Below are 25,191 nucleotides of genomic sequence, written 5' to 3'. Positions count from 1 at the left end.
AGGTTTATTGGTCCATATAAGATCACTGCCTTTATTAATCCTGCAGCTTTTCGTCTTGAACTTCCTCAGGCCCTGAAAATTCATAATGTGTATCATAAATATTTGAGAGAGATATATTGACCCTTTGGAGCCATCTTTCTTGCCACCCGCTCCTGTCATGGTGGATGATAGTTTGGAATTTCAGATCAGTCAGATAATTGACTCTCGAGTTCTCCGTAGATCTCTTCAGTATCTTGTTCACTGGAAGGGTTATGGACCAGAGGAGAGGATGTGGGTACCGGCATCTGACGTGAATGCCAGTCGTTTGGCGAAAGCTTTTCACAGGTCTCACCCGGATAAGGTCGGTCATGGGTGTCCGGAGGGGTGCTGTCACGGACGTACCGAGACATACGGACATCCTGGCGACAGTGAGAGTGGTAGGAGATCTGTGAGACTGGCAACATGTGGTTTGATCTGACAGGTTTTCCTTGTAGATTAATAGGCATCTGTGTTGTTTGTGGTAATGTCCACACCCCTTGCGTCCAGGTGTTGCTATTGTGGTCATTTAACCTTCCTTATTTATAGTTGCTTCTCCCACAATGCTGTGCGGTTTATAGCTTTGTGCCTGTGAATAGTTTGTGGTTGGATCTTGGCTCAGTTCCTGGTGCTTCCATAGCCCCTTTAAAGTTAAGTCTTTCCTTTTCCGTTTGTATTTAGTTTGGGTTCTGTGTGTTGCATTTCTCTATTGTTTGCATTTGGCCTGTAGAAGACTCCTGTTCGTCCTTCCTTTTTGAGGAATTAGTACCAGGGTCCTATAGGGCTAGCTAGGACTCTAGGTATTCCTGCATATGAACTCACCTACCTTTGGGGTCTGTTCATACTGGTAGTCAGTCAGGATTTTGGTTAGGGTTTTCCCACACCGAAGCGTGACACATACGTTTTCAGGGCTAGGCGTGAGTACATCTATACTGCCTTGCCCTGCCAATCAAAGTGGTGGGGGAGCGGGCAGGAAAGAAGATGAGTGGAGCCTAGGGGTCACCGAGGTGAAACGGAAGCACCCTGGTTGCACCAAGAGTGCAATGACAAAGCCCTCTTTGCTTATATGCTTAAACTTAAAATGCTTATCTTCCAGATTTGCACATCAGTTACAGTTCTCAGCATCTATGGACTGCCAGTTCTTACACATTGTGCAATTTCTTACACAGTTCTAACAGGTCCCAGGGCTGCAAAGGTAATTAATAGGCCAAGATGTTTTTTCAGAGCAATTCTCCTCACACTGCACATCTCTAGCTGACTTAAGCATAAGCATACAGAAATAGGCGTGCAAACCACAGGACAACCCTCAACGCAAGACTGTACCTTTTTCAAAGGTTGTGGATCTCATAGTTAATGTTACTACACGTTTCCACAGCTGGATGTAGTATAGTGGGCATATTTGGATTCTGCCTTTTTAGGTCTTTTCAGGCACCAGAAGACTTGAATCTCCTGAACAGTTAAAGCTGCAAAGTCTATGATCATCCTTTTGAGCAGTTTATCTCCACAGAGCTTCTGCATGCACCGCCTTTCAACACTGCAATGCTCCTCAAATATATCTGTTTTTCTTTTCTTTTACTTTAGTTGGTTTTTAAGTTTTCTTTATGGCTAGTTTTCTCAACACAACACATTACACATACATCCAGTCTCTACACTGAATGCTTTTCTCTATGCTCCTATGGCCTATTAACTCATTTGCCATAAATACAGTAAATGCATATACCACGATAAAGCACATTTTTTTACCCTTTTGCACAGCCCTTCCATTATATATTTTTTAAATTCACTCCTGGCTTCAGCACAAAAAAATGTCATCAAAACCTGCTCTGAAAACTGTATCTGTGATCCCCGTATACTAAGTAATATAGTATAAAGCAAATACAGCCGTGGCCAAAATGTATAAAAACCCCAATAAGTGCCTGACGACTACGCCGGTCTGTCTTTCGGATAGTGGCTGTGAAATATAAGCAATCAATAATTTAGTGCTGAGGAGATGATGGACTAAGAGATGTCGCCCAGACAGCAGTGTCGGCACTGAGTAAGCACAGCGGGCAAAGAAGTAACTGGATTTGTGAACGTGTTATAGGAGATGATGAGGGTTATGTAAGAGAAGGTTCTGAGCTATTCATGATGCAGATACTTGCTGATCAAACTAGAGCCATATCATAATCCTGACTGTCCCCTGTCCCAATAGCTACACCCCATACAGATCCTAAATACACTCCTAGTGCAATGGTCAAGAGGCTGTACAGGCTGTCAGGGCATGCTGGGAGTTGTAGTTTTGCGCAACAGGTTGGAGACCACAGCTTTACAGCCTAGAGCTACATCCCATGTATCTAGATAATAAGTGGAGACTAGTGCATAAACCAGTGGTGTATATAGAGCGAGCCCCATATACCAGAGGTGTATGTAGAGGGAGCCCCATATACCAGTGGTGTACACAAAGGGAGCCCCATATTACAGTGGTGTATATAGAGGGAGCCCCATATACCAGTGGTGTACACAAAGGGTGCCCCATGTCCAGGGAGCCACATATTCCAGTGGTGTATACAGAGGGAGACTCATATACCAGATATACCAGTGGTGTATATAGAGGGAGCCCCATATCCAGGGAGCCCAAATACCAGTGGTGTTTATAGAGGGAGCCCCATATATCAATGGAGTATATCGAGGGAGCCCCATATACAGGGAGCTCCATATACCAGTGGTGTATACAGAGGGAGCCCCCTATTCCAGTGGTGTATACAGAGGGAGCCCCCTATTCCAGTGGTGTATACAGAGGGAGCCCCCTATTCCAGTGGAGTATACAGAGGGAGCCCCCTATTCCAGTGGTGTATACAGAAGGAACTGGGACCTGATTGGTTGCTTTAGGAAACATCCCCACTTTTCCTTTGTGTTGGTAAATCTCCTCCATTATGACTGAATATATAATAGACGATGTCTACAAACCTTTGGATGAATCGTCTTCAATCGGCTGCTTAAAAGCTGTGATGTCGCTAAAGGTGCAAAGGAACAAAACCACTTTGTCCTGCTCGTTTCGGATCGGAGCAATCTTCACAAAGAACCACACAGGCGTCCCTGAAATAGGAATACGTAAATTAGGGATCTGAACGATGATATATTGTCCGGTGGTCACAACAGGAGAGGAGTATCAGCTGTTCTTGCTGAAGGGGGCGCTGTTGACTTGGCACCTGAGGCTTTTGGTATTCTGGTAATTTCATGTTATTCTGACCTGTCCACAGGATAGGGATAACTATTAGATTGGTGGGGGTCCTACTGCCGTGATCCCTGCCGAACAGAACTGGGGGCCCCCCTGTTTCCAGTTGGGTCCCCAAAATGAATGGAGTGACTGGTCAAACATGTATATGTATCTCTGTATAGCCGAACACAGCACTCTGCTTTTTCTGGCAGGTCCCATAGAGATGAATGGAGCGGCAGTGCACATGTTTGACCTGCTGCTCCATTCATTTTGGGGGGGCCCTGTAGGTTATGGGCCCCTGTTCTCTTGATCGTTAGGAATTACAGTGGTAGGACATGCACCAATCGAATAGCTATCCCCCATCCTTTGGACAGGGGATAACTTACCAGAATACCCCTTTCCAGTTGTATAGCAGTATTATATATACATAGTACTGTTACTGTATGTCAGCATTATTTGAGCATTGTATGGCAATATTTACTTAGACATTGTAGAGTAGAATATTTTTGAAGTGTATGTTGGTGGCGGTACTGTATAGCATTGTTATTTAGACAATCATAAGCGGTTTGCCCAACTTTCAGCACTGTTATTCTATATGACATGGGAGCTGCCAACAGTTTCAGGAAAGGGGCTTTGTGGATTTGTGCAAATTTACCCCAAAGTGGGCAGTTTATGGGAGTTTCTTGGCATTTTGTGGTAGTTATGGGGCCGGGCTGGGTGGGCCGGGGCTGGGATATGTTGGCAACTCTGGGTTGATATTTGGGTACTATATGTTACAGCTAATTGGGCACTGTATGACAGTACACTATGCTCTACTTTCACCCAGGATTCCTCATGGTCTAGCTTAGGCTTCATGCACACAGCCGTGTCCTTATTCCGGTCTGCAAACAAAGGATCCACAAAATACAGATGCCTTCAGTGTTTTTCTCACTCCCATCAACAGAAGGACTCTTCTTGTCTGCAACACGGACAGGAACAGGACATGTTCTATAACGTGCGGAACGGCCACACGGATCCGCAAAAACTGCAGACGTGTGCATGGCCCCATAGAAATGAATGGGTCCATGTGTGATCCACAAAAAATACGCATAGCACACGGATGAAAAATAGGGTCATGTGCATGAGGCCTAATGCTAAGTTCCAGATAGTCCTACATTACAGCGCGGCTCTCTGCTGTTGGTGGAAGATGGACTATGCTCAAGACAAATTGCTTCTTTCTTAGGAGCCCATTTTATTCTTTTGTTTTGCCTTCTTCTGGATCAACACAGTAATGGCTAATGCCCCAGCGTGCCCGTAGTGTAGTGTACAGGAGCGAGATGCCCGTCACTACTGAAGGGTCACTTGGGTATTGTCGTTCCCCCTGTATTTAAGGGGAAGTTGGTATAGAAAATCTATAATGTCATGCTATGTATTTCCTGTTACTGTGAAACGTGCATTGCAGGCCGGCTAGGGTGTAGTTCCAGCTCTGAGTCACTAGAGGGAGCTAGAGAACCCTAGGTTATATAAGGCCCAGTCAGGAAGTAATAGCAGGGGCTGAGGAGACAGACAGTGGGAAGCAGAGGTCAGAAATGATCCTGTGTCTGAGAGAAGGCAAGGCTATGGGCCTGTGAGAGCATAGCAGGCCTGAAGCCTGTCTGCTAGGAGAGGGTAGTAAAGGCCCTGTAACCGGGTTCCGGATCCAAGGAAAAGGTTCCCCTCCTGAGTCACCATCCGTTCAGCTGAAGCAGCATCAGTGAGTCACAAGCCAAGACACAGATTACCACAGAGGCCGATCAGATAAAGCGAGAGGTACTCAAGATAACAGAGGAGGTACTAGATAAGGACAGATTCAAGGGTACGCCAGATAAAGGGCATTAGACCTTGGAGAAATTCACATATAGCGGGACCAGACAGGAATAGTGTGCAAGCCGCCTGTACTGCATCTCCTGTAAATTAACACTCTGTAAAATTCATCGCTAAGACCGGCCATTCTGTACTCCCAAGAATCAGCTGTATTCACTGATATTCAGTAAAGTTCCAGTTTTTGTTGGCTACCCTATGCTTGCTTCATTCTTCTACAATACTATACACGGCGTGTCACCGTTTAATTGACACTGGCGTCACGAACTCTTGAACTACCTGCCTGTTCCAGTATTCGCCCCGATTTGAAGACGACAGTGGATCCCAGGTTAGTGGTCAAACTGCACTGCAAAGCCCAGCATACACAACTGACCCCCTGGGACACTGCATCGCTCTTTTTGGCGTCACGAACAGGATACGCATACTTCTACAGTGCAGAGAAGTGTGAACTGTGTGCTTTAACTATTCCACCACCGTATTACAAAGACTGTAAACCTTTATTTCTAACTTGTGGATTACAATTGCGCCTGGGAGGAAGCAAAGACGCTATACTGTGTTGCGCTACCCCCAGAGAGAAAATCGCATTTGTGGACTGTGTTTTACTGGACTTTTCATCATCCTGCTTGCTGTCAGTGAATTGCAGCATCAGGACATCTAAAATGGCCGCCGGCGCCATGAGGCTTTTTACTGCGCCATCAGGATGTGCAGAGGCGCGAAAATTTGGCGCCGAAACCTTCCAAGAAGAAGGAGGAGACGACTGCCCTGGAGCGCCGCCCACCTTGAGGAGTGGCGAAGCGGCTAATTACTTTGAAGAGTTACGCCTGGGAGGCGGGGCTCCGATGGAGATAGACTGGCCCAGTGCGTGGGAGGAGTCAGGGTCGATGCAGCAATCAGGAAGAGAAGAGATGGCGTGCGCTGCAGAGAGAGAGACTGAGACCACGTGCGAGTGGGGCGCCACTCCACCGGACTTTCCGGAGTTGGGGCCGTGGGATCCTCTAGCCTGGACGGTCAATCCCGGAGCCCAGGCCATGGATCTGAGCATCACCCGACCCGAGTCCCCACCGATCCGCCGCCGGCATGTAGAATGGCCGGCTATCATGGAAGAGCTGAAAGCCGCGGTGGCAGCAAAGAATACTAGCCGAAAGAAGCGCTTCGAGGAGATGGCTAAGTCGATCCAGGGAGACTCTTTCCCGGGTAAGCCCCAGCTTGAAAGGCGCCGAGGGATAGTAGTGTCGTTCGATAAGGACAAAGGCTATGGATTTATCCAAGAGCTGGGGACGGGCCGGGACTTTTATGTCAACCGGCGATCGGTAAAAAGGCATTACCTCCCAGAACATCTCCACAATCTTACCATAGGGGAAATCGTGGAATACACTCCCGCTGAAAGTTTAAGAGGCCCCTACGCCACCGCAGTGACTCGCCCGAACGCGCCGGTTGAAAACTGGGACTCTGAAAAAGATAGGGCCGAACCGGCTGGGATAGCTAGCGTGTGTGTGGACAAGGGCCGGACCACCCATCTTCAAAATCAGGCCTACCTCAATACAGATGTCTTCTGGGAGCCGATCGTGCTGCAGGGCCTGGAGGAGCGGTATCCCCCTCCGGCTGCAGTGAAACGAGAGGAAGAGCAGGAGCGGCATGACAGCTATCGGAGAGCCGAGGAAAGTGCTGAGGCCCGGCGCCAAGCAGCCGCTGCCATTGTTCCCCCAGCGGCCGGACCCCCTGGACCTCCGGTAAATCCGACCACCTGTACCAAGGCAGAACTAAAGGCCCTGAGAAAGAGGGTGTATTGGGTGGCGGACCTCGGTATCGCAGGAGGCATAAGATGGTTTCCATTCCCGAGGACGGAGGCCGACATGGAGGCCGTGAAGGACAAACCTCCCCCTCTAAAAATCGTTAGGAGAGATGGATTTCAAATGTGGCCGGCCTTGCCAGGAGAATTGCTGCAGGTGCCATATGTCGACTCATCGTCAGAAGAGGAACATGATACCCGGCTGTGAGTACTTTTGCCCTCTTGTTCCTTTCCTTAATGGCCGTTTGTCCCTCCAGTTTGGCAGAGCTGGTGTAGCTCGCTGCCAGTTACCCACGGCCGGTGGCATTCTAATTCTATAACGTGCCACGGTGTACCAAGGCTTCCAGCTGCCTCTGTTTTAGTTTGGGACATCCGGTTTGCTGCTGAATTCCCGGTTGTGCCTTGAAGTTTTGCACAAATTTAACCCCTTTTCACCCCCATTTCAGGTTGAAAAGACATTTTTATGTCAGCACTATTTTAAAGGGTAAGCAGGACTTGCCAGGATAACAAGGCCCTGGTATTGTCAGAGTCCTGTATTGTCATTTTATATATGTGCTGCTGACTGTATTTAATAACCGGTTTTTCTATTCAAGTATATGTGCCCAGGGATGGACTTCCTATGTGCAAGCCTCTGAGAGGTTAATTTATTATGGACTTATTTATTGTCATGGACTATCCTGGTTCTTTCAACATCCGCTGTGCCAGGTCAGCGCCCCCGCTCCACTCACTATCCTGTGAAGAAAGAGAACGACGCCCCTTGTCACCGCACTTCGCCATTTCCAATTGGGTCTGATTAGAGTGTAAATGACATATCGGTATGCATGCATGTGTCTTCCTCTATTGCAGGTCATGATTCCAGTTGGACGGGCCCTGATGGAGTACGAGGTCGTACTCAGCTTAAAGCAGCGGGGTATGTAGTGTACAGGAGCGAGATGCCCGTCACTACTGAAGGGTCACTTGGGTATTGTCGTTCCCCCTGTATTTAAGGGGAAGTTGGTATAGAAAATCTATAATGTCATGCTATGTATTTCCTGTTACTGTGAAACGTGCATTGCAGGCCGGCTAGGGTGTAGTTCCAGCTCTGAGTCACTAGAGGGAGCTAGAGAACCCTAGGTTATATAAGGCCCAGTCAGGAAGTAATAGCAGGGGCTGAGGAGACAGACAGTGGGAAGCAGAGGTCAGAAATGATCCTGTGTCTGAGAGAAGGCAAGGCTATGGGCCTGTGAGAGCATAGCAGGCCTGAAGCCTGTCTGCTAGGAGAGGGTAGTAAAGGCCCTGTAACCGGGTTCCGGATCCAAGGAAAAGGTTCCCCTCCTGAGTCACCATCCGTTCAGCTGAAGCAGCATCAGTGAGTCACAAGCCAAGACACAGATTACCACAGAGGCCGATCAGATAAAGCGAGAGGTACTCAAGATAACAGAGGAGGTACTAGATAAGGACAGATTCAAGGGTACGCCAGATAAAGGGCATTAGACCTTGGAGAAATTCACATATAGCGGGACCAGACAGGAATAGTGTGCAAGCCGCCTGTACTGCATCTCCTGTAAATTAACACTCTGTAAAATTCATCGCTAAGACCGGCCATTCTGTACTCCCAAGAATCAGCTGTATTCACTGATATTCAGTAAAGTTCCAGTTTTTGTTGGCTACCCTATGCTTGCTTCATTCTTCTACAATACTATACACGGCGTGTCACCGTTTAATTGACACTGGCGTCACGAACTCTTGAACTACCTGCCTGTTCCAGTATTCGCCCCGATTTGAAGACGACAGTGGATCCCAGGTTAGTGGTCAAACTGCACTGCAAAGCCCAGCATACACAACTGACCCCCTGGGACACTGCAGTAGTGCGGCCCACAAATAGCAGGTCCGCAATATGCAGGCCCCGGCCATGTGCACCCTGCATCACGGATGCAGACCCATTCACTTTTCCAGCTTTGCCTAGGCCTGTAATGTCATGCTCAGATGCATTGAAGTGAATGGGGCTGCGTTGCGATACCAAGCACAGCCACTATACAATACATGGCGCTGTGCCAGGTAAGCTAAGAAAAGGCTGCGACACTACTGTGAGCACCGGTGCCTTCTCAAACAGCTGATCTGCAGGGGTCCTGGGTGTCGGACCTCCATCGATCAGATACTGATGACCTATCCAGAGTAAAAAAAACTGTCGGAAAACCCCTTTAAAAAAATCGTAGTACAAATTAAGTACCGTTTGGTCGACAGTTTTTCCCTTTACCCTCATACACATGCACATTCGCTCAGCAAACACAAGTAACGGGCACATTGAAATTCAACTACCTAATCCTTCCCTCTCTCGACATCTGCCATCAGGGGACAGTCAGGAGGTCCGCAGACACATCAGATGGTTGCCCAGCCTTGCTGAAATCAGCGGGTACGGCTGGCATGTGTATGGCCATCTTTAGGACACATTCACACTTGAGGCTATAAATAAGCATCAAATACGGATGCGCAATATGGATCGTTTTTCTACAATGTGTTTATCATTCGTCTCCGTATTGTAACCCTTTTTGTTCCGTCATCCATTTTTCGCCCATATTATTTATTCTGTTGTTGGTTCACTTTTTGTTTTCGCTGTTTTTGTCATTTTGCAGAAATTCCGATACAAAAAAAATTCCTTAAAATCAAGAACATATACTGTTTATGTCGCCTCCTAAAAATAGCTATTACCAGCAAAGATTTCTAAGAATTTCAGCAGGAGGAACAGAGAGGCGCTCATGTGCGGCGGTGGCGGGCTGCAGGAGAGAACACTGCACGTTCATTGCTTCTCTCCAACCGCTATATGAATGCAAATAGATCAGAATGAACACGGCTTTCAACCAGTGGAAGATAATGAGCGGAGGTGATTTGGCAATTTACCAATCACGCAGAACTCATTGTTCTCTAATGATCACTGCAACAGTGAATAAAGCCTCCGAAATAAAACAATGCCAGCGTACTCTCTGTGGTGTAACGGTACGAAGCAGCGCGACAACAAGACACTACATCATATGCGGGGGGGTAGCACACGGAGGAGGAAGGCGTCACTTACTGTTCTTCTTATACATCAGAATTTCAAAGGAATTCATCTCGTAATTCTCAAACGTCTGCTTGACTTTCTCGATGGTCTCTTTGTCTGTCAATTCCCCATACATAAAACTGGAAAGAAGAAACATATTTGGTGAAAATCAATGGAATTCAGCCCTTTTTATCTGTCGGAGTTTTAAAGTTATTAAAGGGTCTGCTTTATTTCCAAAAACAGCGTCACTCTTGTCCATAGGTTGTGTCTGGTACTGCAGTTCAGTCTCGCTCACTTGCAATACCCAATGCAGCCCTTAGATAGGGGTGGCGCTGTTTCTGGAGAAAGCTATAGTTTTGTCTAATGTCGTTTAGGCCTCATACACATGGCCGCATTTTCAGTCCGCGCCCAGTCTGCATTTTTTTCAGCTCTCCCTTTATCTCTCCATGTGAAATCTATAGGCCCTCATCTAGACAACCCCTTTAAAGGGGCTATCCACCTTCAAGGGCTTTTGGCCAGACCTACGTAGGTCGATGGACCTACTTACCTGATTGCTCTTGTCACCATCCATTTTGACGGGGGTCGTTTGCTGCTGTAGCCAATAATTGGCAGCAGTGGTGATGTATTCCCCCATGCTGGCACATGGAGGACACATCACCACTGCAGCCAGTCATTGGCTGCAGTGGCACTCATGACCCCCGTCAAATTAGATGTTGACAAGTCTGACCAAAGAGCGGCAGCGGAGGACTGAAGAAGGTAAGTATGCTTCCCACCACCTGATTCCCGCCACAAAGTACATATACTTTCCATCTCCTGCTGCCGCTCTCTGGTCCCTCTTATCAAAAGTGTGCTGCTGCAGCCAATAACTGGCCACACTGGTGACGTATCCCCCATGCATCACATCAATGGGTCACGTGACACATGGGGGGAGACACATCACCACTGCAGCCAATCATTGGCAGCAGCGGCACACATTACCTTGTCAAACAGATGTTGACAAGCATAACCAGAGTGCGGCAACGGACAACCTAGGGTGCCGTAATGTAGGGGGGGGGGGCTTAAAAGGCCCCCAAAGGTGGATAACCTCTTTAATTGTCAGTGAATAAATTACTAAGGTTGTTCTCTCTATTGGGAATCCTTTTATCGTGACCTGATGGCGGTATGTAATCTGGCATATACTATTTGTTACAATGATCGACTGATACAAACATAGAAGGTGGGCCTTAGTGGCTCAAGGTGGGCACACACATCCAACAGCTGTTGGCCAAATACCCGCTCCCCTTATACTGTCGTCGAGGGTTCTGGATGGGGCGAGGGGAGTAAGATGCTGCCAGACACTTGGTGGATCAGGCATGTTCAAATTCAATATCCCAACACTCTTATCCCCCCTCGTAGTCCGATAATACGTTACACAACATCAAGTACAGATCAGAACCGCCCGGAATATGCAACTTCTTACCTGCATGTGCTGCTTTTTTGCATAACTTCTGCCCGGTGGTATCCCGACAACTTGCAGAACCCGTCATTGCTGTACACAATAGGCCAGTCCACTATCTGGGCATTACCCAAGACAAAATTAGTCTCTGTTCCAAAAAGACAATAAAAAATATTTAACTGGCATGACTATAGGGTCTGGGCTGCAGTAAGCATGGCTTAACCCCCTGTGATCTACAAGTCCAAGGAGTACACAGACATCACATGGAATAGATATGCACTGTGGTTACTGTTTTGACCTGTAAATGTCCACCTTAAAGAAACATTTTATTACACACAACAACGATAGAGTCATATAATAAAGATCTGGATTCCCACAACCACCCATAGGGGGAGCACCTACTGATTCCAATAGAAATGAATCATGAAAAGCAGTAGTAAGCTCTACAACTCCCCCTAGTGCTGGCCAGAGTTTTATCTCTTAACTCTATGACCATCTGAACACCAACACGATATCCGGAGATCCTCATTGAATGTTCCAGTACTGTTTTTATTTTCTTATTTTTATTTTTTGGAGTACCTTCTCCCTCCTCTAGGATCTAAATTCAGCTAGAGAACCAGTCTGCATTTATTTTCTTAGCAGGGGTGCACCTAGCAGCGAAGTATTCAAAAATTCTATTTGGCTACTTCACCGAATTTTACCCCAAAATTTGCTTTGTGACAAATTACTCCGTCACGAATGGCATGCCATCTTGATTAAAGATGTACCGCAAAATCTCACATGGCCGGTGATGATGTTATCACATCGGGCGGCGTGGTCAGCATGCATGGGATTTCGTGCGAGATCTTCAATCAAGATGGCAGCTGCCGGACCATCGCGTGCAAATGGATCAGGTAAGTATGAATTTTTTTTGTTTTTTACACTATTTCAGGTAAAATCGATTCGCTACCAGGAAGCACGAGGAAATTCAGCTTCGCGGCAAATTAAATTTATCCTGAAATTCGGATCGATGTCCACTTCGTGGACTTCGATTCGCTCAACACTACTAGTGATCATAGGGGGTCCCAGTGGTTGGCCTCCCAGCGATCAGGCATTTATCAAACATCTTATGGATTGGTGATACATTTCCATTGTAGGGAGAACTCCTTTAAAGAAGCACTCCAACAAAAATTGTTATTATCTGGCCAGTTGGATGTAAATTGTATAGAAAGTAATCTTTAGACCAGTGGCTGTAGTCGTGAGTTATCCACTCCCTTCTGATCCTCAGCTGTGTCATGTGACCAACACCCTGACTCTCCAACCGACACAGCATCTTATGTGTGGACAGGACGTCAGCTTCTCTATTCCTTGCTATGGCAGCCTCAATGTCAATGTCATATGAATGAATGGAGTAACTGATATAAATTGACATGCTGTGGGTTTTAACCCCTTAAGGACGACTGTACCCACTAGGTGTCTGCTGTTTTACTCTGGCGATAATGCCGATCAAGGACATTGAACCCCTCAAATACCATGGTCAATTGGTGACCAAGGCCTCTGAGCGGTGGAACCCTAGGAACACCTGAACAGCTACCCCGCGCTGGGATCAGGGGAGCCGTTTGGTTGCTGTGGCAGCCTCAGGCCTTCTGAAGGATCTGAGGCCTGCCACAGCAATGTTCCTATGGATCCCTGCCTGTGGCAAATCTCCCCTAGACTGCAATTCATTGTAATTCATTGCAGTCTATGGGAGAAGCGATCAGACAACTGCATGTTTAAGTCCCCTAGAACTAGCAATACATAAATAAATATATAAAAGTATTGCAAAAAATATATAAAAATTAAAATCACCCCCCTTTCCCCATAATAAAAATAAATAGATAATAACTGATTACGATAATTGACATCATCTAAAATGCCAGTTCTATTAAAATATAAATATACCCCATATAAACATATAAATTAAAATATTCTAAAAACATTTAAAATATATAAAAATTTTAATCACACTCCCAAATAATAAAAATAGACAATAAAAAATAATGATTATTGGCATCATCCAAAATGCCCATTCTATTAAAATATAAACATACCTCACCATAGCGAGTAAAAAACAACAGCAATGTTCCTATGGAGCTCAACCTGTGGCAAATATTTCCTGGACTGCAATTCATTGTAATTCATTGCAGTCTATGGGAGAAACGATAGGACGATTGCATGTTCAAGTCCCCTAGAAGGACTTATTCCCCCAAAAATTTGAAATATATAAAAATTCTAATCACACCCCCTTCACATAATAAAAATAGACAATAAAAAATAACGATCATTGGCATAATCCAAAATTACCATTCTATTAAAATATAAACATATCCCATCATAGCAGAAAAAAAAAACAAAATGGCCAATTCGCAGTCACCTCCTCTCAAAAAATTTAATAAAACATGATCAAAAAGTCATATACACTACAAAATGGTATCAATAAAAACAACAAGCCACTCCATAAAAAATGAGCCCCCACACAGCTCTGTAGATAGAAGTATTAAAATGTTATGGGGGCAAAATATTGCTATGCAAAAAAAAATAAAAGTTTTTCCCCCAAATTTTTTTTCCCCAATAATAAATAATAAAAATAATATATATGTGGTATTGCTGCAATCATACTGACCCGTAGACAACAGGTAATATGTCCGTTTTCCCACATAGGGAAAGCCATAAAAATGAAACCCATAAAACTATGGTGGAATTGCATTTTTTCCAATTCCATTTTTTCAAGCTTCCCCCTACATTGTATAAGGATATTAGAATGGAAAAATAAAAAATATATGGCTCCGGGAAGGCAGGGAGTAAAAAGCAAAAACACAAAAATGAAAATTAACGGACTACATTAGTCAGAGAGGCAGGACTATGGTGGACCTGGTTCTTCCAAGCAATATATAGTGGGCCTATTGATTTCAATGGCTGCCAATTAAAGGAAACCAGATGACTTCTTTACTTGCCAATTATAGCTTTTCAGAAGACCCTTATTTGATGATAGGAGCTGTCCAAACCAGACAATCCTTTACCTTGATCCTATTTTCTAAAAATGCACAACCCCTTTAAGGGCTTTGTCCAGGACTAGGAAAGCGTTGCTGCTTTCTTATATAACAGATCCACAACCCTCCAAAGGTTGTTTGTGGCATTGCAGCTCAGGTCCATTCACTTTATTAGAGCTGCTGCAATAGCAGACTAGCAGACCCCAATTTGCCAGGGTTGTCCTCAATTTTAAGAGATAATATTGGGAAATTTGACTTGTCTGGACTTGGAAATTGGTGGAGTTTATGTAAACGCTAGCTAGAAGTGGGTGTTCCCAGACAGATTTGGGATGGACCTCGGGGGCTGGTCTTAAAAAATAATAGTGGGAAATTTGGCTTGTCTTGGCTTGAAAATGGGTAGGGTTTAAGTTAACCCCACCCAGAAGTGGGTGTTCCCAGACAGATTTGGGTTGGACCCGGGGACTGGTCTTCAGAAATAATAGCGGAAAGTTTGTCTTCTCTTGGCTTAAAATAGGTGGGGTTTATGTTAACCCCACCCAGAGGTGCGTGTTCACAGACAGATTTGGGATGGACTCAGGGGCTGGTCTTCAGAAATAACAGTGGAAAATTTGACTTGTCTTGGCTTGGAAATGGGTGGGATTTATGTTAACCTGACCCAAAGGTGGGTGTTCCCAGACAGATTTGGGTTGGACCCGGGGACTGGTCTTCAGAAATATTAGCGGGAAGTTTGTCTTCTCTTGGCTGGAAAACGGGTGGGGTTTATGTTAACCCCATCCAGAGGTGGATGTTCACAGACAGATTTGGGATGGACCTCGGAGGCTGGTCTTCAGAAATAATAGCGGGAAATTTGACTTGTCTTGGCTTGAAAATGGGTGGGGTTTATCTTAACCCCACCTTATGTTAACCCCACCCAGAGGTGGGTGTTCCCAGACAGATTTGGGTTGGACCCAGGGACTGATCTTCAGAAATAATAGCGGGAAATTTGACTTGTCTTTGCTTGAAATTGGGTGGGGTTTATGTTAACCCCACCCAGAAGTGGGTGTTTTTTTGCAGATTTGTGATGGACCTCGGGGCTGATCTTCAGAAATTATAGCGGGAAGTTTGTCTTCTCTTGGCTAAAAATGGGTGGGGTTTATGTTAACCCCACCCAGAGGTGGGTGTTCCCAGACAGATTTGGGTTGCACCTGGAGACTGGTCTTCAGAAATAGCGGGACATTTGACTTGTCTTGGCTTGAAAATGGGTAGGGTTTATGTTAACCCCACCCAGAGGTGGGTGTTCCCAGGCAGATTTGTGGTGTGCCTAGGGGCTGGTCTGCAGAGATAATATTACGAAATATGGCTTGTAATGGCTTGAAAATGGGTGGGGTTTATGTAACCCTCCCACCCAGAAGTGGATGTTCCCCGACAGGTATGGGGTAACCTTTGGGGAAATCAGCCAGTTTTTGTAATCCTATGTAACCCCTTTTAATGCATTCCAAGTGGTCAATCCCTTGCGGTATCCCAAGAACACTGGTATTACTTGCCCTGGGTGTGTTGGTTCTTGCCTGATTGTCATGCCCCCTTCCCCTAGATTTATAAAGTTCTCCATGTCCTGAAAACCTTGCCCTGTTTATGATCAGCGAGAAGGTCTCTCCAGGAACTGGCTCCAGTCCAGGCCAGAGATAAGGATCAGTTTTACTTTAATGGATGGGAATCTTTTTTTTGCAGAATACGCTCGGCCCTGGCTCCTGTTTAAATAAACCCAAAGCTGCTTAAGGGATTAAGGTGCTACATTACATCACAATAAAGGTGCGCAGAGATTACATCGGGAGAAAACTACAGACAAGAGGAAAATAGCTTTAAAAGTGTGACTGCACCTCATAAACAGGTTTAATCTACTTGTGAACAGTAATCCCTAAACCTCGCTGAAATCATTGTCTTAAGAAACAGAAAAGTAATCACTCAACCTAATCCCATTGGTGCTTAATAGCTTAATAAGGGCTTATGCACACCTTCCTGACCAACCATTTGTATTGTTCCAATACAAAAATGGAGCACCTTTACAAATAATTTGATTAAAAGTCTCCATACAGCTTCTATGCAGACCTGTGTGTCTCCATGGTTACAGACTACAAATAAACTTTGTGTAGTCAGATGCTGCAGACAAAGTACCTTCCTGAGAATAAAGCCTAAAGGACACTGGTTACCTGCAAAAATAGGAATGTGAAGATGGGAAGGATTCTCCTTGACACAACTGTAAGTCCTCAGGACTGCAATACAATTGAATCTAATGCACTGAAAGAGCTGAAGGACCTGTCATGACATCACAGGTCATGTGACCAATAAAACAGGCAGTGGTTGAGAAGGAACTGCGATGATGTCACCATCAGGTGACCAGTGCAGGAGAGGATGGCAATGAAGAGGAGAAGAAGCTGTGGTGATGTCTGCTACATCAGGAGAGGTAAGTGAAGGGAAGGCAGAGCAATGCTGGGAGTTGTGGTTATTTAACTGGGACTGTATGTTAGGGTTGAAGGGAGGGATGTTATTTACATGGAACTGTATGTTGGAGGTGGCTGGGGAGGAGGTGATGTTATTTACATGGGACTGTATGTTGATGGCGGCTATGGAAGGGGGTGATGTTACCTACATGGGACTGAATGTTGGAGGTGGCTTGGGTAGGGTGATGTTATTTACATGGGACTGTATGTTGAAGGCGGCTGTGGGAGGGGATTATGTTATTTACATGGGACTGTATATTGGAGGGGGCTGGAGAGATGGTGTGATGTTATTTACTTGGGACTCTATGCCAGAGGGAGGGAAATAGTGTTATTTAAATGGGACTGTATGTTGGAGGGGCTGAAGGGAGGGGGGGGGATGTTATTTACATAGGACTGTATTTTGGAGGGGGCAGGAGAGATGGAGTAATGTTGATTACATGAGACTGTACGGAGGAGGGATAAATATAACTACAGAGGGCACTGCAAATCCAGGGGACCTTATAGGCGTTCTTATTTCTACTGAGGACTCTGTGAGGGTATTAATATTGGAGGACTCTTCTACTAATGGGGGCACTCATGGGGAGCGTTATCACAGCTGGGGCACTGTAGAGGGGCAGTATTACTAATGGGGGCATTCTTGGGGAGCATTATCACTGTTGGGGCACTGTAGGGGGCTGTATTACTAATGGGGGCATTCTTGGGGAGTATTATCACTGTTGGGGCACTGTAGGGGGCTGTATTACTAATGAGGGCATTCTGGAAGGGAATTACTATTGGTTGGGACTATGAGGAACACTATTACTATGGGGGGCACTCATATTTCTTCAGGATAGTATCTGGGAGTATTGGGGAGCACAGCGAGCAGCAGGATAACACTGTGGAGACTCCAGGTTGGAGGATGATAATAGAAATGTGTGGAAGCTAAGATGTCTGTGTGTCACACTCTGCAGAGACGAGGTGGCTGAGAGAAGTTGTCTGGACTGATTGGAGAAGATGATGACAGAGAAGATCTACATCAGAGGAGACGTCACTTGGGAGTCCCTGGATGTGACAGGTATGTGCTGCTGTATAGCAAGTACAGCAAAATGCGGTGTGCGGGGGGTAGGGGTGGGCGACTTAGAGAACTGGGCCATTTTCATTGGGGCTTGAGCCCCGGGTCTTTTGAGACCCCAGCAATGCCCCTGCTCATATCTATCTATGTATCTATCATCTATCAATCTGTCTATTATCTATCTACCTATCTATCCTTACACATAGGGCAGCTCCATATTCCATGGAGGTTGCGTATTCATATAACATGACACCCATGAACTTCTTTCGTGCTTAACTTTACCTCCTTATTCCTCCATTTTTATTCTTATGAATCCAAGTCAGAAATTAAGAACAATATAAATTGTATTTTATGATCTATACAACTTTTTGAGAATTTGTATTTCATATCTTTGTAACTTTATATACTTGATATCATAATACCTTGCAGGACACTTTAACAGTCCCCAAACATATTTCTTGCAGCTTTTCGAAACATATATCTTCCAAAGCCCACATGCATCACATAAGTCTACACATGGAAACATAGAGAAACACGTGTACAACATACAATTACAGTAGGGGGACTAGGTTACCTGTTATGCACACACAGAATGGAAGTATAAGTGAACCTATTCAGCAGAGATCTCAACTCAAGCTTGGTTCCCTGTTAGAGCCCACTGGAAATGTCATTGAATTAAGCATCATTTATTTTTCTATGAAATTAAACAGTCTCTAAGTCCTTGGGTTTTCCTCTTCTATCAAGTTGTCAAATTATAATCTTCTGGCTTCCCGCATCCACCACTATTGGGGGTTTAGGAGCTCACTGCACACTGTATATACAGGTAACACAATAATAACACAGTATGCACTAAGCTCCCCCTAGTGGTGGCTGCGAGAAGGCAGAATTTTATCATGTCTGTGCAGGATATTTGCAGCTCTGTATCAGAAAAATAGAGCACCAGCCACTATAAAGATGTATTATGAAGTTACTCAGCACAGAATGGATCTAAAACCAACATGATGTTGAAAAGCGGATATTCACTTTAGAGGGATTCCGCATATAAAATGGTGTAGTCACTGACATTTTGATAACATACTAGTTGCTAAACAGTTAGACCTAACTTGGTTTGATCTGCTGTTGAATAGACTGCACTCATTAGTTACAACAAAGTAGATGTTAGGTTAGGACATATAGAGAGAGGTATGGTCTCTGCACACATTACAACCGCAGTTCTATGCCAAAATTTGTTATTTTACATGAACTTGTCCATAGCACAGTATATACCAAGCAGAAGGAGGAACCCTTGATATTGCACTGGGTAATATCATTGTAATAGGTAAATCTAAGTCATTTCTAGTAGGAAAGTTTGTAAATTAACAGAAGTTGGTACAGAACAAATATGGCACCAGGGATGGATTGGGGGAGGAGGGGTAAGCTTGGATGGATACATTTTAACTATATATGTAGCACCATTGTACCTGTCTGTCTATGGGATAATGTCCAGACTGAAAGTTAAAGAAAAAGAAAAGACGTTAAAGGCAAGTGAAAAATAAAAGAAATGGTCAATTAGATAAAAATTATAAATAAATAAAAGTTACAGTATAACACCTTGAGTTCTACAGAGGCAAAAGAGTTTAAGCTCTGTTCACACCAACGTCAAGGCTTCTATTTACAGAATCCTAGATTGAGATAATGGATCCGCCATGATCTGTTATGGCTCTTTATGATCTGTTATGACTCCTCATGATCTGTTATGACTCCTCATGACCTGTTATGACTCCTCATGACCAGTTATGACTCCTCATGATCTGTTATGACTCCTCATGACCTGTTATGACTCCTCATGACCTGTTATGACTCCTCCTGATCTGTTATGACTCCTCCTGATCTGTTATGGCTATTCATGACCTGTTATGACTCCTCATGACCAGTTATGACTCCTCATGATCTGTTATGACTCCTCATGACCTGTTATGACTCCTCATGACCTGTTATGACTCCTCATGATCTGTTATGGCTCCTCGTGATTTGTTATGACTTCTCCTGATCTGTTATGGCTCCTCATGACCTGTTATGACTCTTCATGACCTGTTATGACTCCTCATGACCTGTTATGACTCCTCATGACCTGTTATGACTCCTCATGATCTGGTATGGCTCCTCATGATATGTTATAACTTCTCATGATCTGTTATGACTCCTCATGACCTGTTATGACTCCTCATGACCTGTTCTGGCTCATCATGATCTGTTATGGCTCCTCATGATCTGTTATGGCTCCTCGTGATTTGTTATGACTTCTCCTGATCTGTTATGGCTCCTCATGACCTGTTATGGCTCCTCATGACCTGTTATGACTCCTCATGACCTGTTATGACTCCTCATGATCTGGTATGGCTCCTCATGATATGTTATAACTTCTCATGATCTGTTATGACTCCTCATGATCTGTTATGACTCCTCATGACCTGTTATGACTCCTCATGACCTGTTATGACTGCTTATGATCTGTTATGGCTCCTCATGATCTGTTATGACTTCTCATGATCTCTTATGACTCCTCATGACCTCTTATGACTCCTCATGACCTCTTATGACGCCTCATGATCTGAATAGAAATAAAACAAGTTTACTGGTGCTCTTACTTAAAAATGTTGTGAGTATGCCTCAAGGAAGGTCAGTGCCACAATGACAATTAGAAGAAGTAAAAGAAAAATTATAATATTATTATAACGATAAAGAGAAGCACAGGAAAGAGGACTCTATCCCTGAGGAAGAAAGGCGATCCTTTCGAAACGCATCTGATTTTTGGTCCACAACAGCTCCTGTAGCTGTAAGCTAGCGTGAAGTCACCGGCGCTCTGATTAGGAGAGCAAGCTTTTTTGAATAGGAAACGTCCTGCCGGTTGGGGCGCGTTTTCCAACTACACAGCCTAACTGCTTCTACCGGACTGGAGGATCCGGACAACTATAAAGTATTCACCACTACACATCAACATCACGGACTCTCCTCTACAAGTACAGGTAGGCGTGACTGTGTCACATATGGATACTTATTACAACTTAGAGGACAGCAGACATGGTAGAACCCCACTTCTAGTCACTGGTACTTCGGTGCCGTCAGAGAGGAAGCGCAGGAATTCTTCTTTTACTTCTTTTACTCCTCATGACCTGTTATGACTCCTCATGATCTGTTATGACTCCTTATGATCAGTTTTCTGGTTTTGTTAGACTCAAGTATTATGTGTTTTTCCCCCCCAATAACTTCTAATGGTGAGGTCAGGTCTCCATAGAACATTACTATTCTCAGAAACTGAGTGATCAAATATGGTATCGTTTTTGAGTCCAAGTCACTTGACAAGGTATCATGTCGGTCCTCAGGAACCACTTAAATCTGGTAAGATAGTGAAAAAAAAAAAAAAGCCACCGTTGAGAACTACCCCGATCTAGGCCAGATATGTCTATGATGGATTCTCAATCTCCTTAAATCTAAGTTGGGCGAATTCTTTTAAAAGATCGCCCCTCTAGAAGATCATCTTCCTGCTGCAATTTTCACATCTAAGAGGTTTCACTGTGCTTCTAGGGTCAATTCACACTGGATCTCCCAACGTATGCCACTGAATGTTGCCCATAGGATCCCATTAATATAAGAAAAAGTGTACAGTGTAGTTTTTGTGTGGGATGGCCCTATATGACATACAGCAGAGGTGGCCAAAAGGGCACCCTTCTGCCCTTTATAAGGTAAAAGGGGTTTTCTGAGTTTTTAATATTCACGCCCGATCCTGAACATAGGTCATCAATATCAGATTGGTGGAGGTCTGACTACTGGCATCCCCGACAATCAGCTGTTTGAGGAGACTGCGACGCTCCAGTGAGCACCATGGCCTCTTCACAGCTTACCAAGCACAGTGCCATCCACTGGATGGTGGCTGTGTTTGGAATCGCAGCTCAGCCCCATTCACTTGAACAGAACTGAGTTGCACATAGACCTTCTGACCGATGAACATGACATCACTGCCCTAGAAAGAGACTGCATGGCTCACCGGAGAGCCGCGGCCTATTCAAACAGCTGATCAGCATTTAAAGGGATATCATGATCTGAACCTGCACCAACAGCCATGCTCGAGCCTCAACCTGTATAGTCATCATGTACAGTTAGATTAATATCATGTGTATATGGAGACATCTACTAATCCAGTCCTGACCCTGAGCTGGAGGGGCTCTTATAGAACCCAAAGGGGTGGAAAAAGAGATATGATGGAAGCAATTATTTTACTATTATGTGTCATAGGATTCTATTTTTGTTGCTTGGTTGTTTTAGTTGTGTGTGGAATTGTAGATCAGTCCTATTCATTTGAATGAGAATCATCTCCAATACCAGACACAATCCGTGGACAATAGCGGCGCTGTTTATTGGAAAAAATATGCCTTTTTTCTACTCTCATTTAATCCCGGTCATGTCACGGCGGACAGGATATCAGATACACAGATAAATAAACAAACAAGTTTCTAGGCGAGAAGCTGGGGATAAGGTCACCTCCTAGCAAATCCCTAACAGTAACTATACTGCTATGCCCACATTCAGACCCTTAAGGTGGGAATAAGGTGTCCTCGTGCCTGGGCTGAAAATACCCTAGAATCCCTGAGATGGTGAAAGGGGAATAAGGGCAGCCTGCTCCCTCTGAACCTGGAGGGGACAGACGTAACTCAAACAGCCTAGACAGCAAACAACAAGAAATCAGAAACCAACTTATCTTATCTAAGCAGGAACAGCCAATCCTTCCTTCCTTGCTTCCAAAGCCAGACAGAAGCTATAACCCGCACGGAACACTGGGAGTGGAAGTAATTTAAACCAACGATCCCACCCAGTGACCCCACCTAGTGCACCTGAAGGGAGGTGGAACTAGCACGACTCCAAAACAAAACAAAAAACTAGACACGTGCTGCTAATCTACCAGACCTTCGCACATAGTCAGAGCAGGGCATGGCAGGTCATCAGTCACCGGTCATATCTAAGACGTCCTTATAGAAAAGTTAAAAGTACCTAAGACTTTACATGGATTTTAAAAAAAGATATGCTGTCACTTTCTGGTTGGTAGTGGTCTGACTGTCAGGACAGACCGGTAGCGGAAAGGACAGACCGGTAGCGGAAAGAGTCGGACTAATTGATGACACTTCGCCGCACAGATATACCATTGGGGACGCCAATAATATCATTTAGGTAAAAGTGAGTAATTCTAGAGGTAAGGATATTGAGGATTTTACGCCTGGTTAGCAGGTCGACAACTGGGCCAAAAAAGGGAGTTGGCACCTGTCCAAGAATTACCAGTCTTGTGCCTTGCACTGCTGAGGCCAGTGATTGGCTGCAGCCAAAGCATTACATCACCAGTGCAGACCAAAAGAGCAGACAGATTGACATGGCTGGATCGGAGGGCCTCTTGGGGATGAGGTTCTCTGGCCATTTAACTTAGTAGTCCCTAATAACCTGCAGAGGCAAGCTCTTTTACATAGTACCTCGCTACTCCAAAGCCACCATAATCTCTTCCGCCCAGGTCCCAACAAGATGTGGACCCTTCTCATTGACTATAATATCACATCCGGTTGGGACCGCCAGGGCAGTAGAGACGGCAGCCTTCGGGGAGCAAGAAAGGGTAAGTACTATGTAAAAGGCCTTCCCTCCACAGGTTAGTTACAACTACTAATTAAGTTGAATGGGTGAAGAATCCCCTTTAAATTATTTATTAGTATTATTACTATTATTATTATTATTATGATTATGATGATGATGATGATGATAATTGCATCCCTGACCCTAAAAAATATTGCAACTGGGACAACGGAGAGGAATAGCTGACTGTGCATTTCGAAATAAAGACATCCAAAAAAGAAATTGTATGCAGTGCAGTAGCAGTATATGCATTGTTTGATTATCTGAGTCACCTATATGGCATGTACATTTATGCCCACTTATGCCTTGCAAATGCTGTTTTTGTTATGTGTCTATAAGAGAGAAGTGACATATTCTAGGTGCAATCCCCCGTTCCTGCATGTATATTCTCTGTAAATGTTTACACAGAGGACCACAGTATAACTAGACCCGGTGGAGGTGTGTGTGGGGGGGGGGGGGATGTAGCTGCAGTGTCTTTACCTCCCCAACATGAGAGGGGAGGGGAAACAGCCTTGGGAGACAGCTGATTGGACAGAGCGCACATGACAGTTCTGACATCACAACAGAAAAGCCCGCCCACTCACAAGTACGGAGTGAGAAGATGGACATTTGCAGAAATCAGCAGAAGAAAGGAAAAAAAGGCTAAAGATCTGCAGGTTGTACAGAACACATTACCACCTTTGTATGAATAAAGGCCTAGGTGACGTGAGGGAATTTTCGGATACAATATTACAATGATGACACGTGTACGGACATTTCTCAACATCTAGAGTGAAATGTTTATTTCTGACATTTGCAACAAATTTGGAAAACGAAATCCAAGAGACGGAACCTCACGGAAAGCAGCGGGTGCCCGTCACATCGGCTCTCGGTGACATTTCAATCATCGCAGTTAATCTATTCTACTAATCAAATACAAAGTTCAGATTTGTCTTGAAAGGATCAGTGAACACCTTCTTGACTTATTTTACAGGAGATGTAAATTTACAATAGAAAAGTCTAGAAACATTTTGTGAATACATTTCACGGCACCTTATGGGATGGGATATGGCTTTAATACCGAAATGTCATTTTTGGAAAAATCAGATTAATAATGTCGGCTGACGCGGGGAATGGCATGGTGTGTCTACCATTAAAGGGGTTTTATGACTGTTTTATACTCTTCCTCAGGGTAGGTCATCAGTATCTGATTAGTGGGGGGCCAACACCAGGGACTCCAGACGATCAGCTGTTTGAGGAGCGCCGAAACCTTCTCACAGCGTACCCTAGGCCAGTGATATTGCGTTCAATGGTCATGTGGTCTAGGCGTAGCTCAGTCTCATTCAAGTAAATGGGCCTGAGCTGCAGTACCACGTCCAGCCACTATACAATGTACAGCGCTGTGCTTGGTGAGCTGATAGAAGACCACGGCGCTGACCGCTGAACCTCAATCAGCTGATCCCGGGTGTCGGACCAGCACCAATCTGATACTGATGACCTAACCTAAACCCCTGTAAATGATTCTTTTCTTAGGCTAGGTCTACACGACGACATTTGTCGCGCAACATTTTGTTGCACTAATGTCGCGCGACAATTTTTATAATGGCAGTCTATGGTGTCGCACTGCAACATCCATTCGAGATGGATTTTTCTGCGACTGTTGCGTCGCAGTCGCAGCATGTCGCATGCTGCAGTGCGACACCATAGACTGCCATTATAAAAATTGTTGCGCGACAT

At 44.8% G+C, this 25,191-nt stretch overlaps 1 protein-coding gene across 1 annotated transcript in view; it reads right to left on the bottom strand.

Annotated features, from left to right (window-relative positions):
• KCNH1 (potassium voltage-gated channel subfamily H member 1) overlaps nt 1-25,191 on the bottom strand; it is a 386,448-nt gene that overhangs the window by 342,247 nt on the left and 19,010 nt on the right. The window contains exons 2-4 of the mRNA XM_044286155.1: nt 11,315-11,438; nt 9,889-9,995; nt 2,962-3,090 (exon numbers count right to left, since the gene is read on the bottom strand). Of these exons, the coding sequence (XP_044142090.1) occupies nt 2,962-3,090; nt 9,889-9,995; nt 11,315-11,438 (360 nt within the window). The remainder of the gene's footprint in view (nt 1-2,961; nt 3,091-9,888; nt 9,996-11,314; nt 11,439-25,191) is intronic.

This window comes from Bufo gargarizans, chromosome 3 (genome assembly GCF_014858855.1).
Source record: "Bufo gargarizans isolate SCDJY-AF-19 chromosome 3, ASM1485885v1, whole genome shotgun sequence".
Taxonomy (NCBI): Eukaryota; Metazoa; Chordata; class Amphibia; order Anura; family Bufonidae; genus Bufo; species Bufo gargarizans.
Note: the sequence above shows the minus strand (reverse complement) of the source record. Positions and strands in the feature narration are given on the sequence as shown.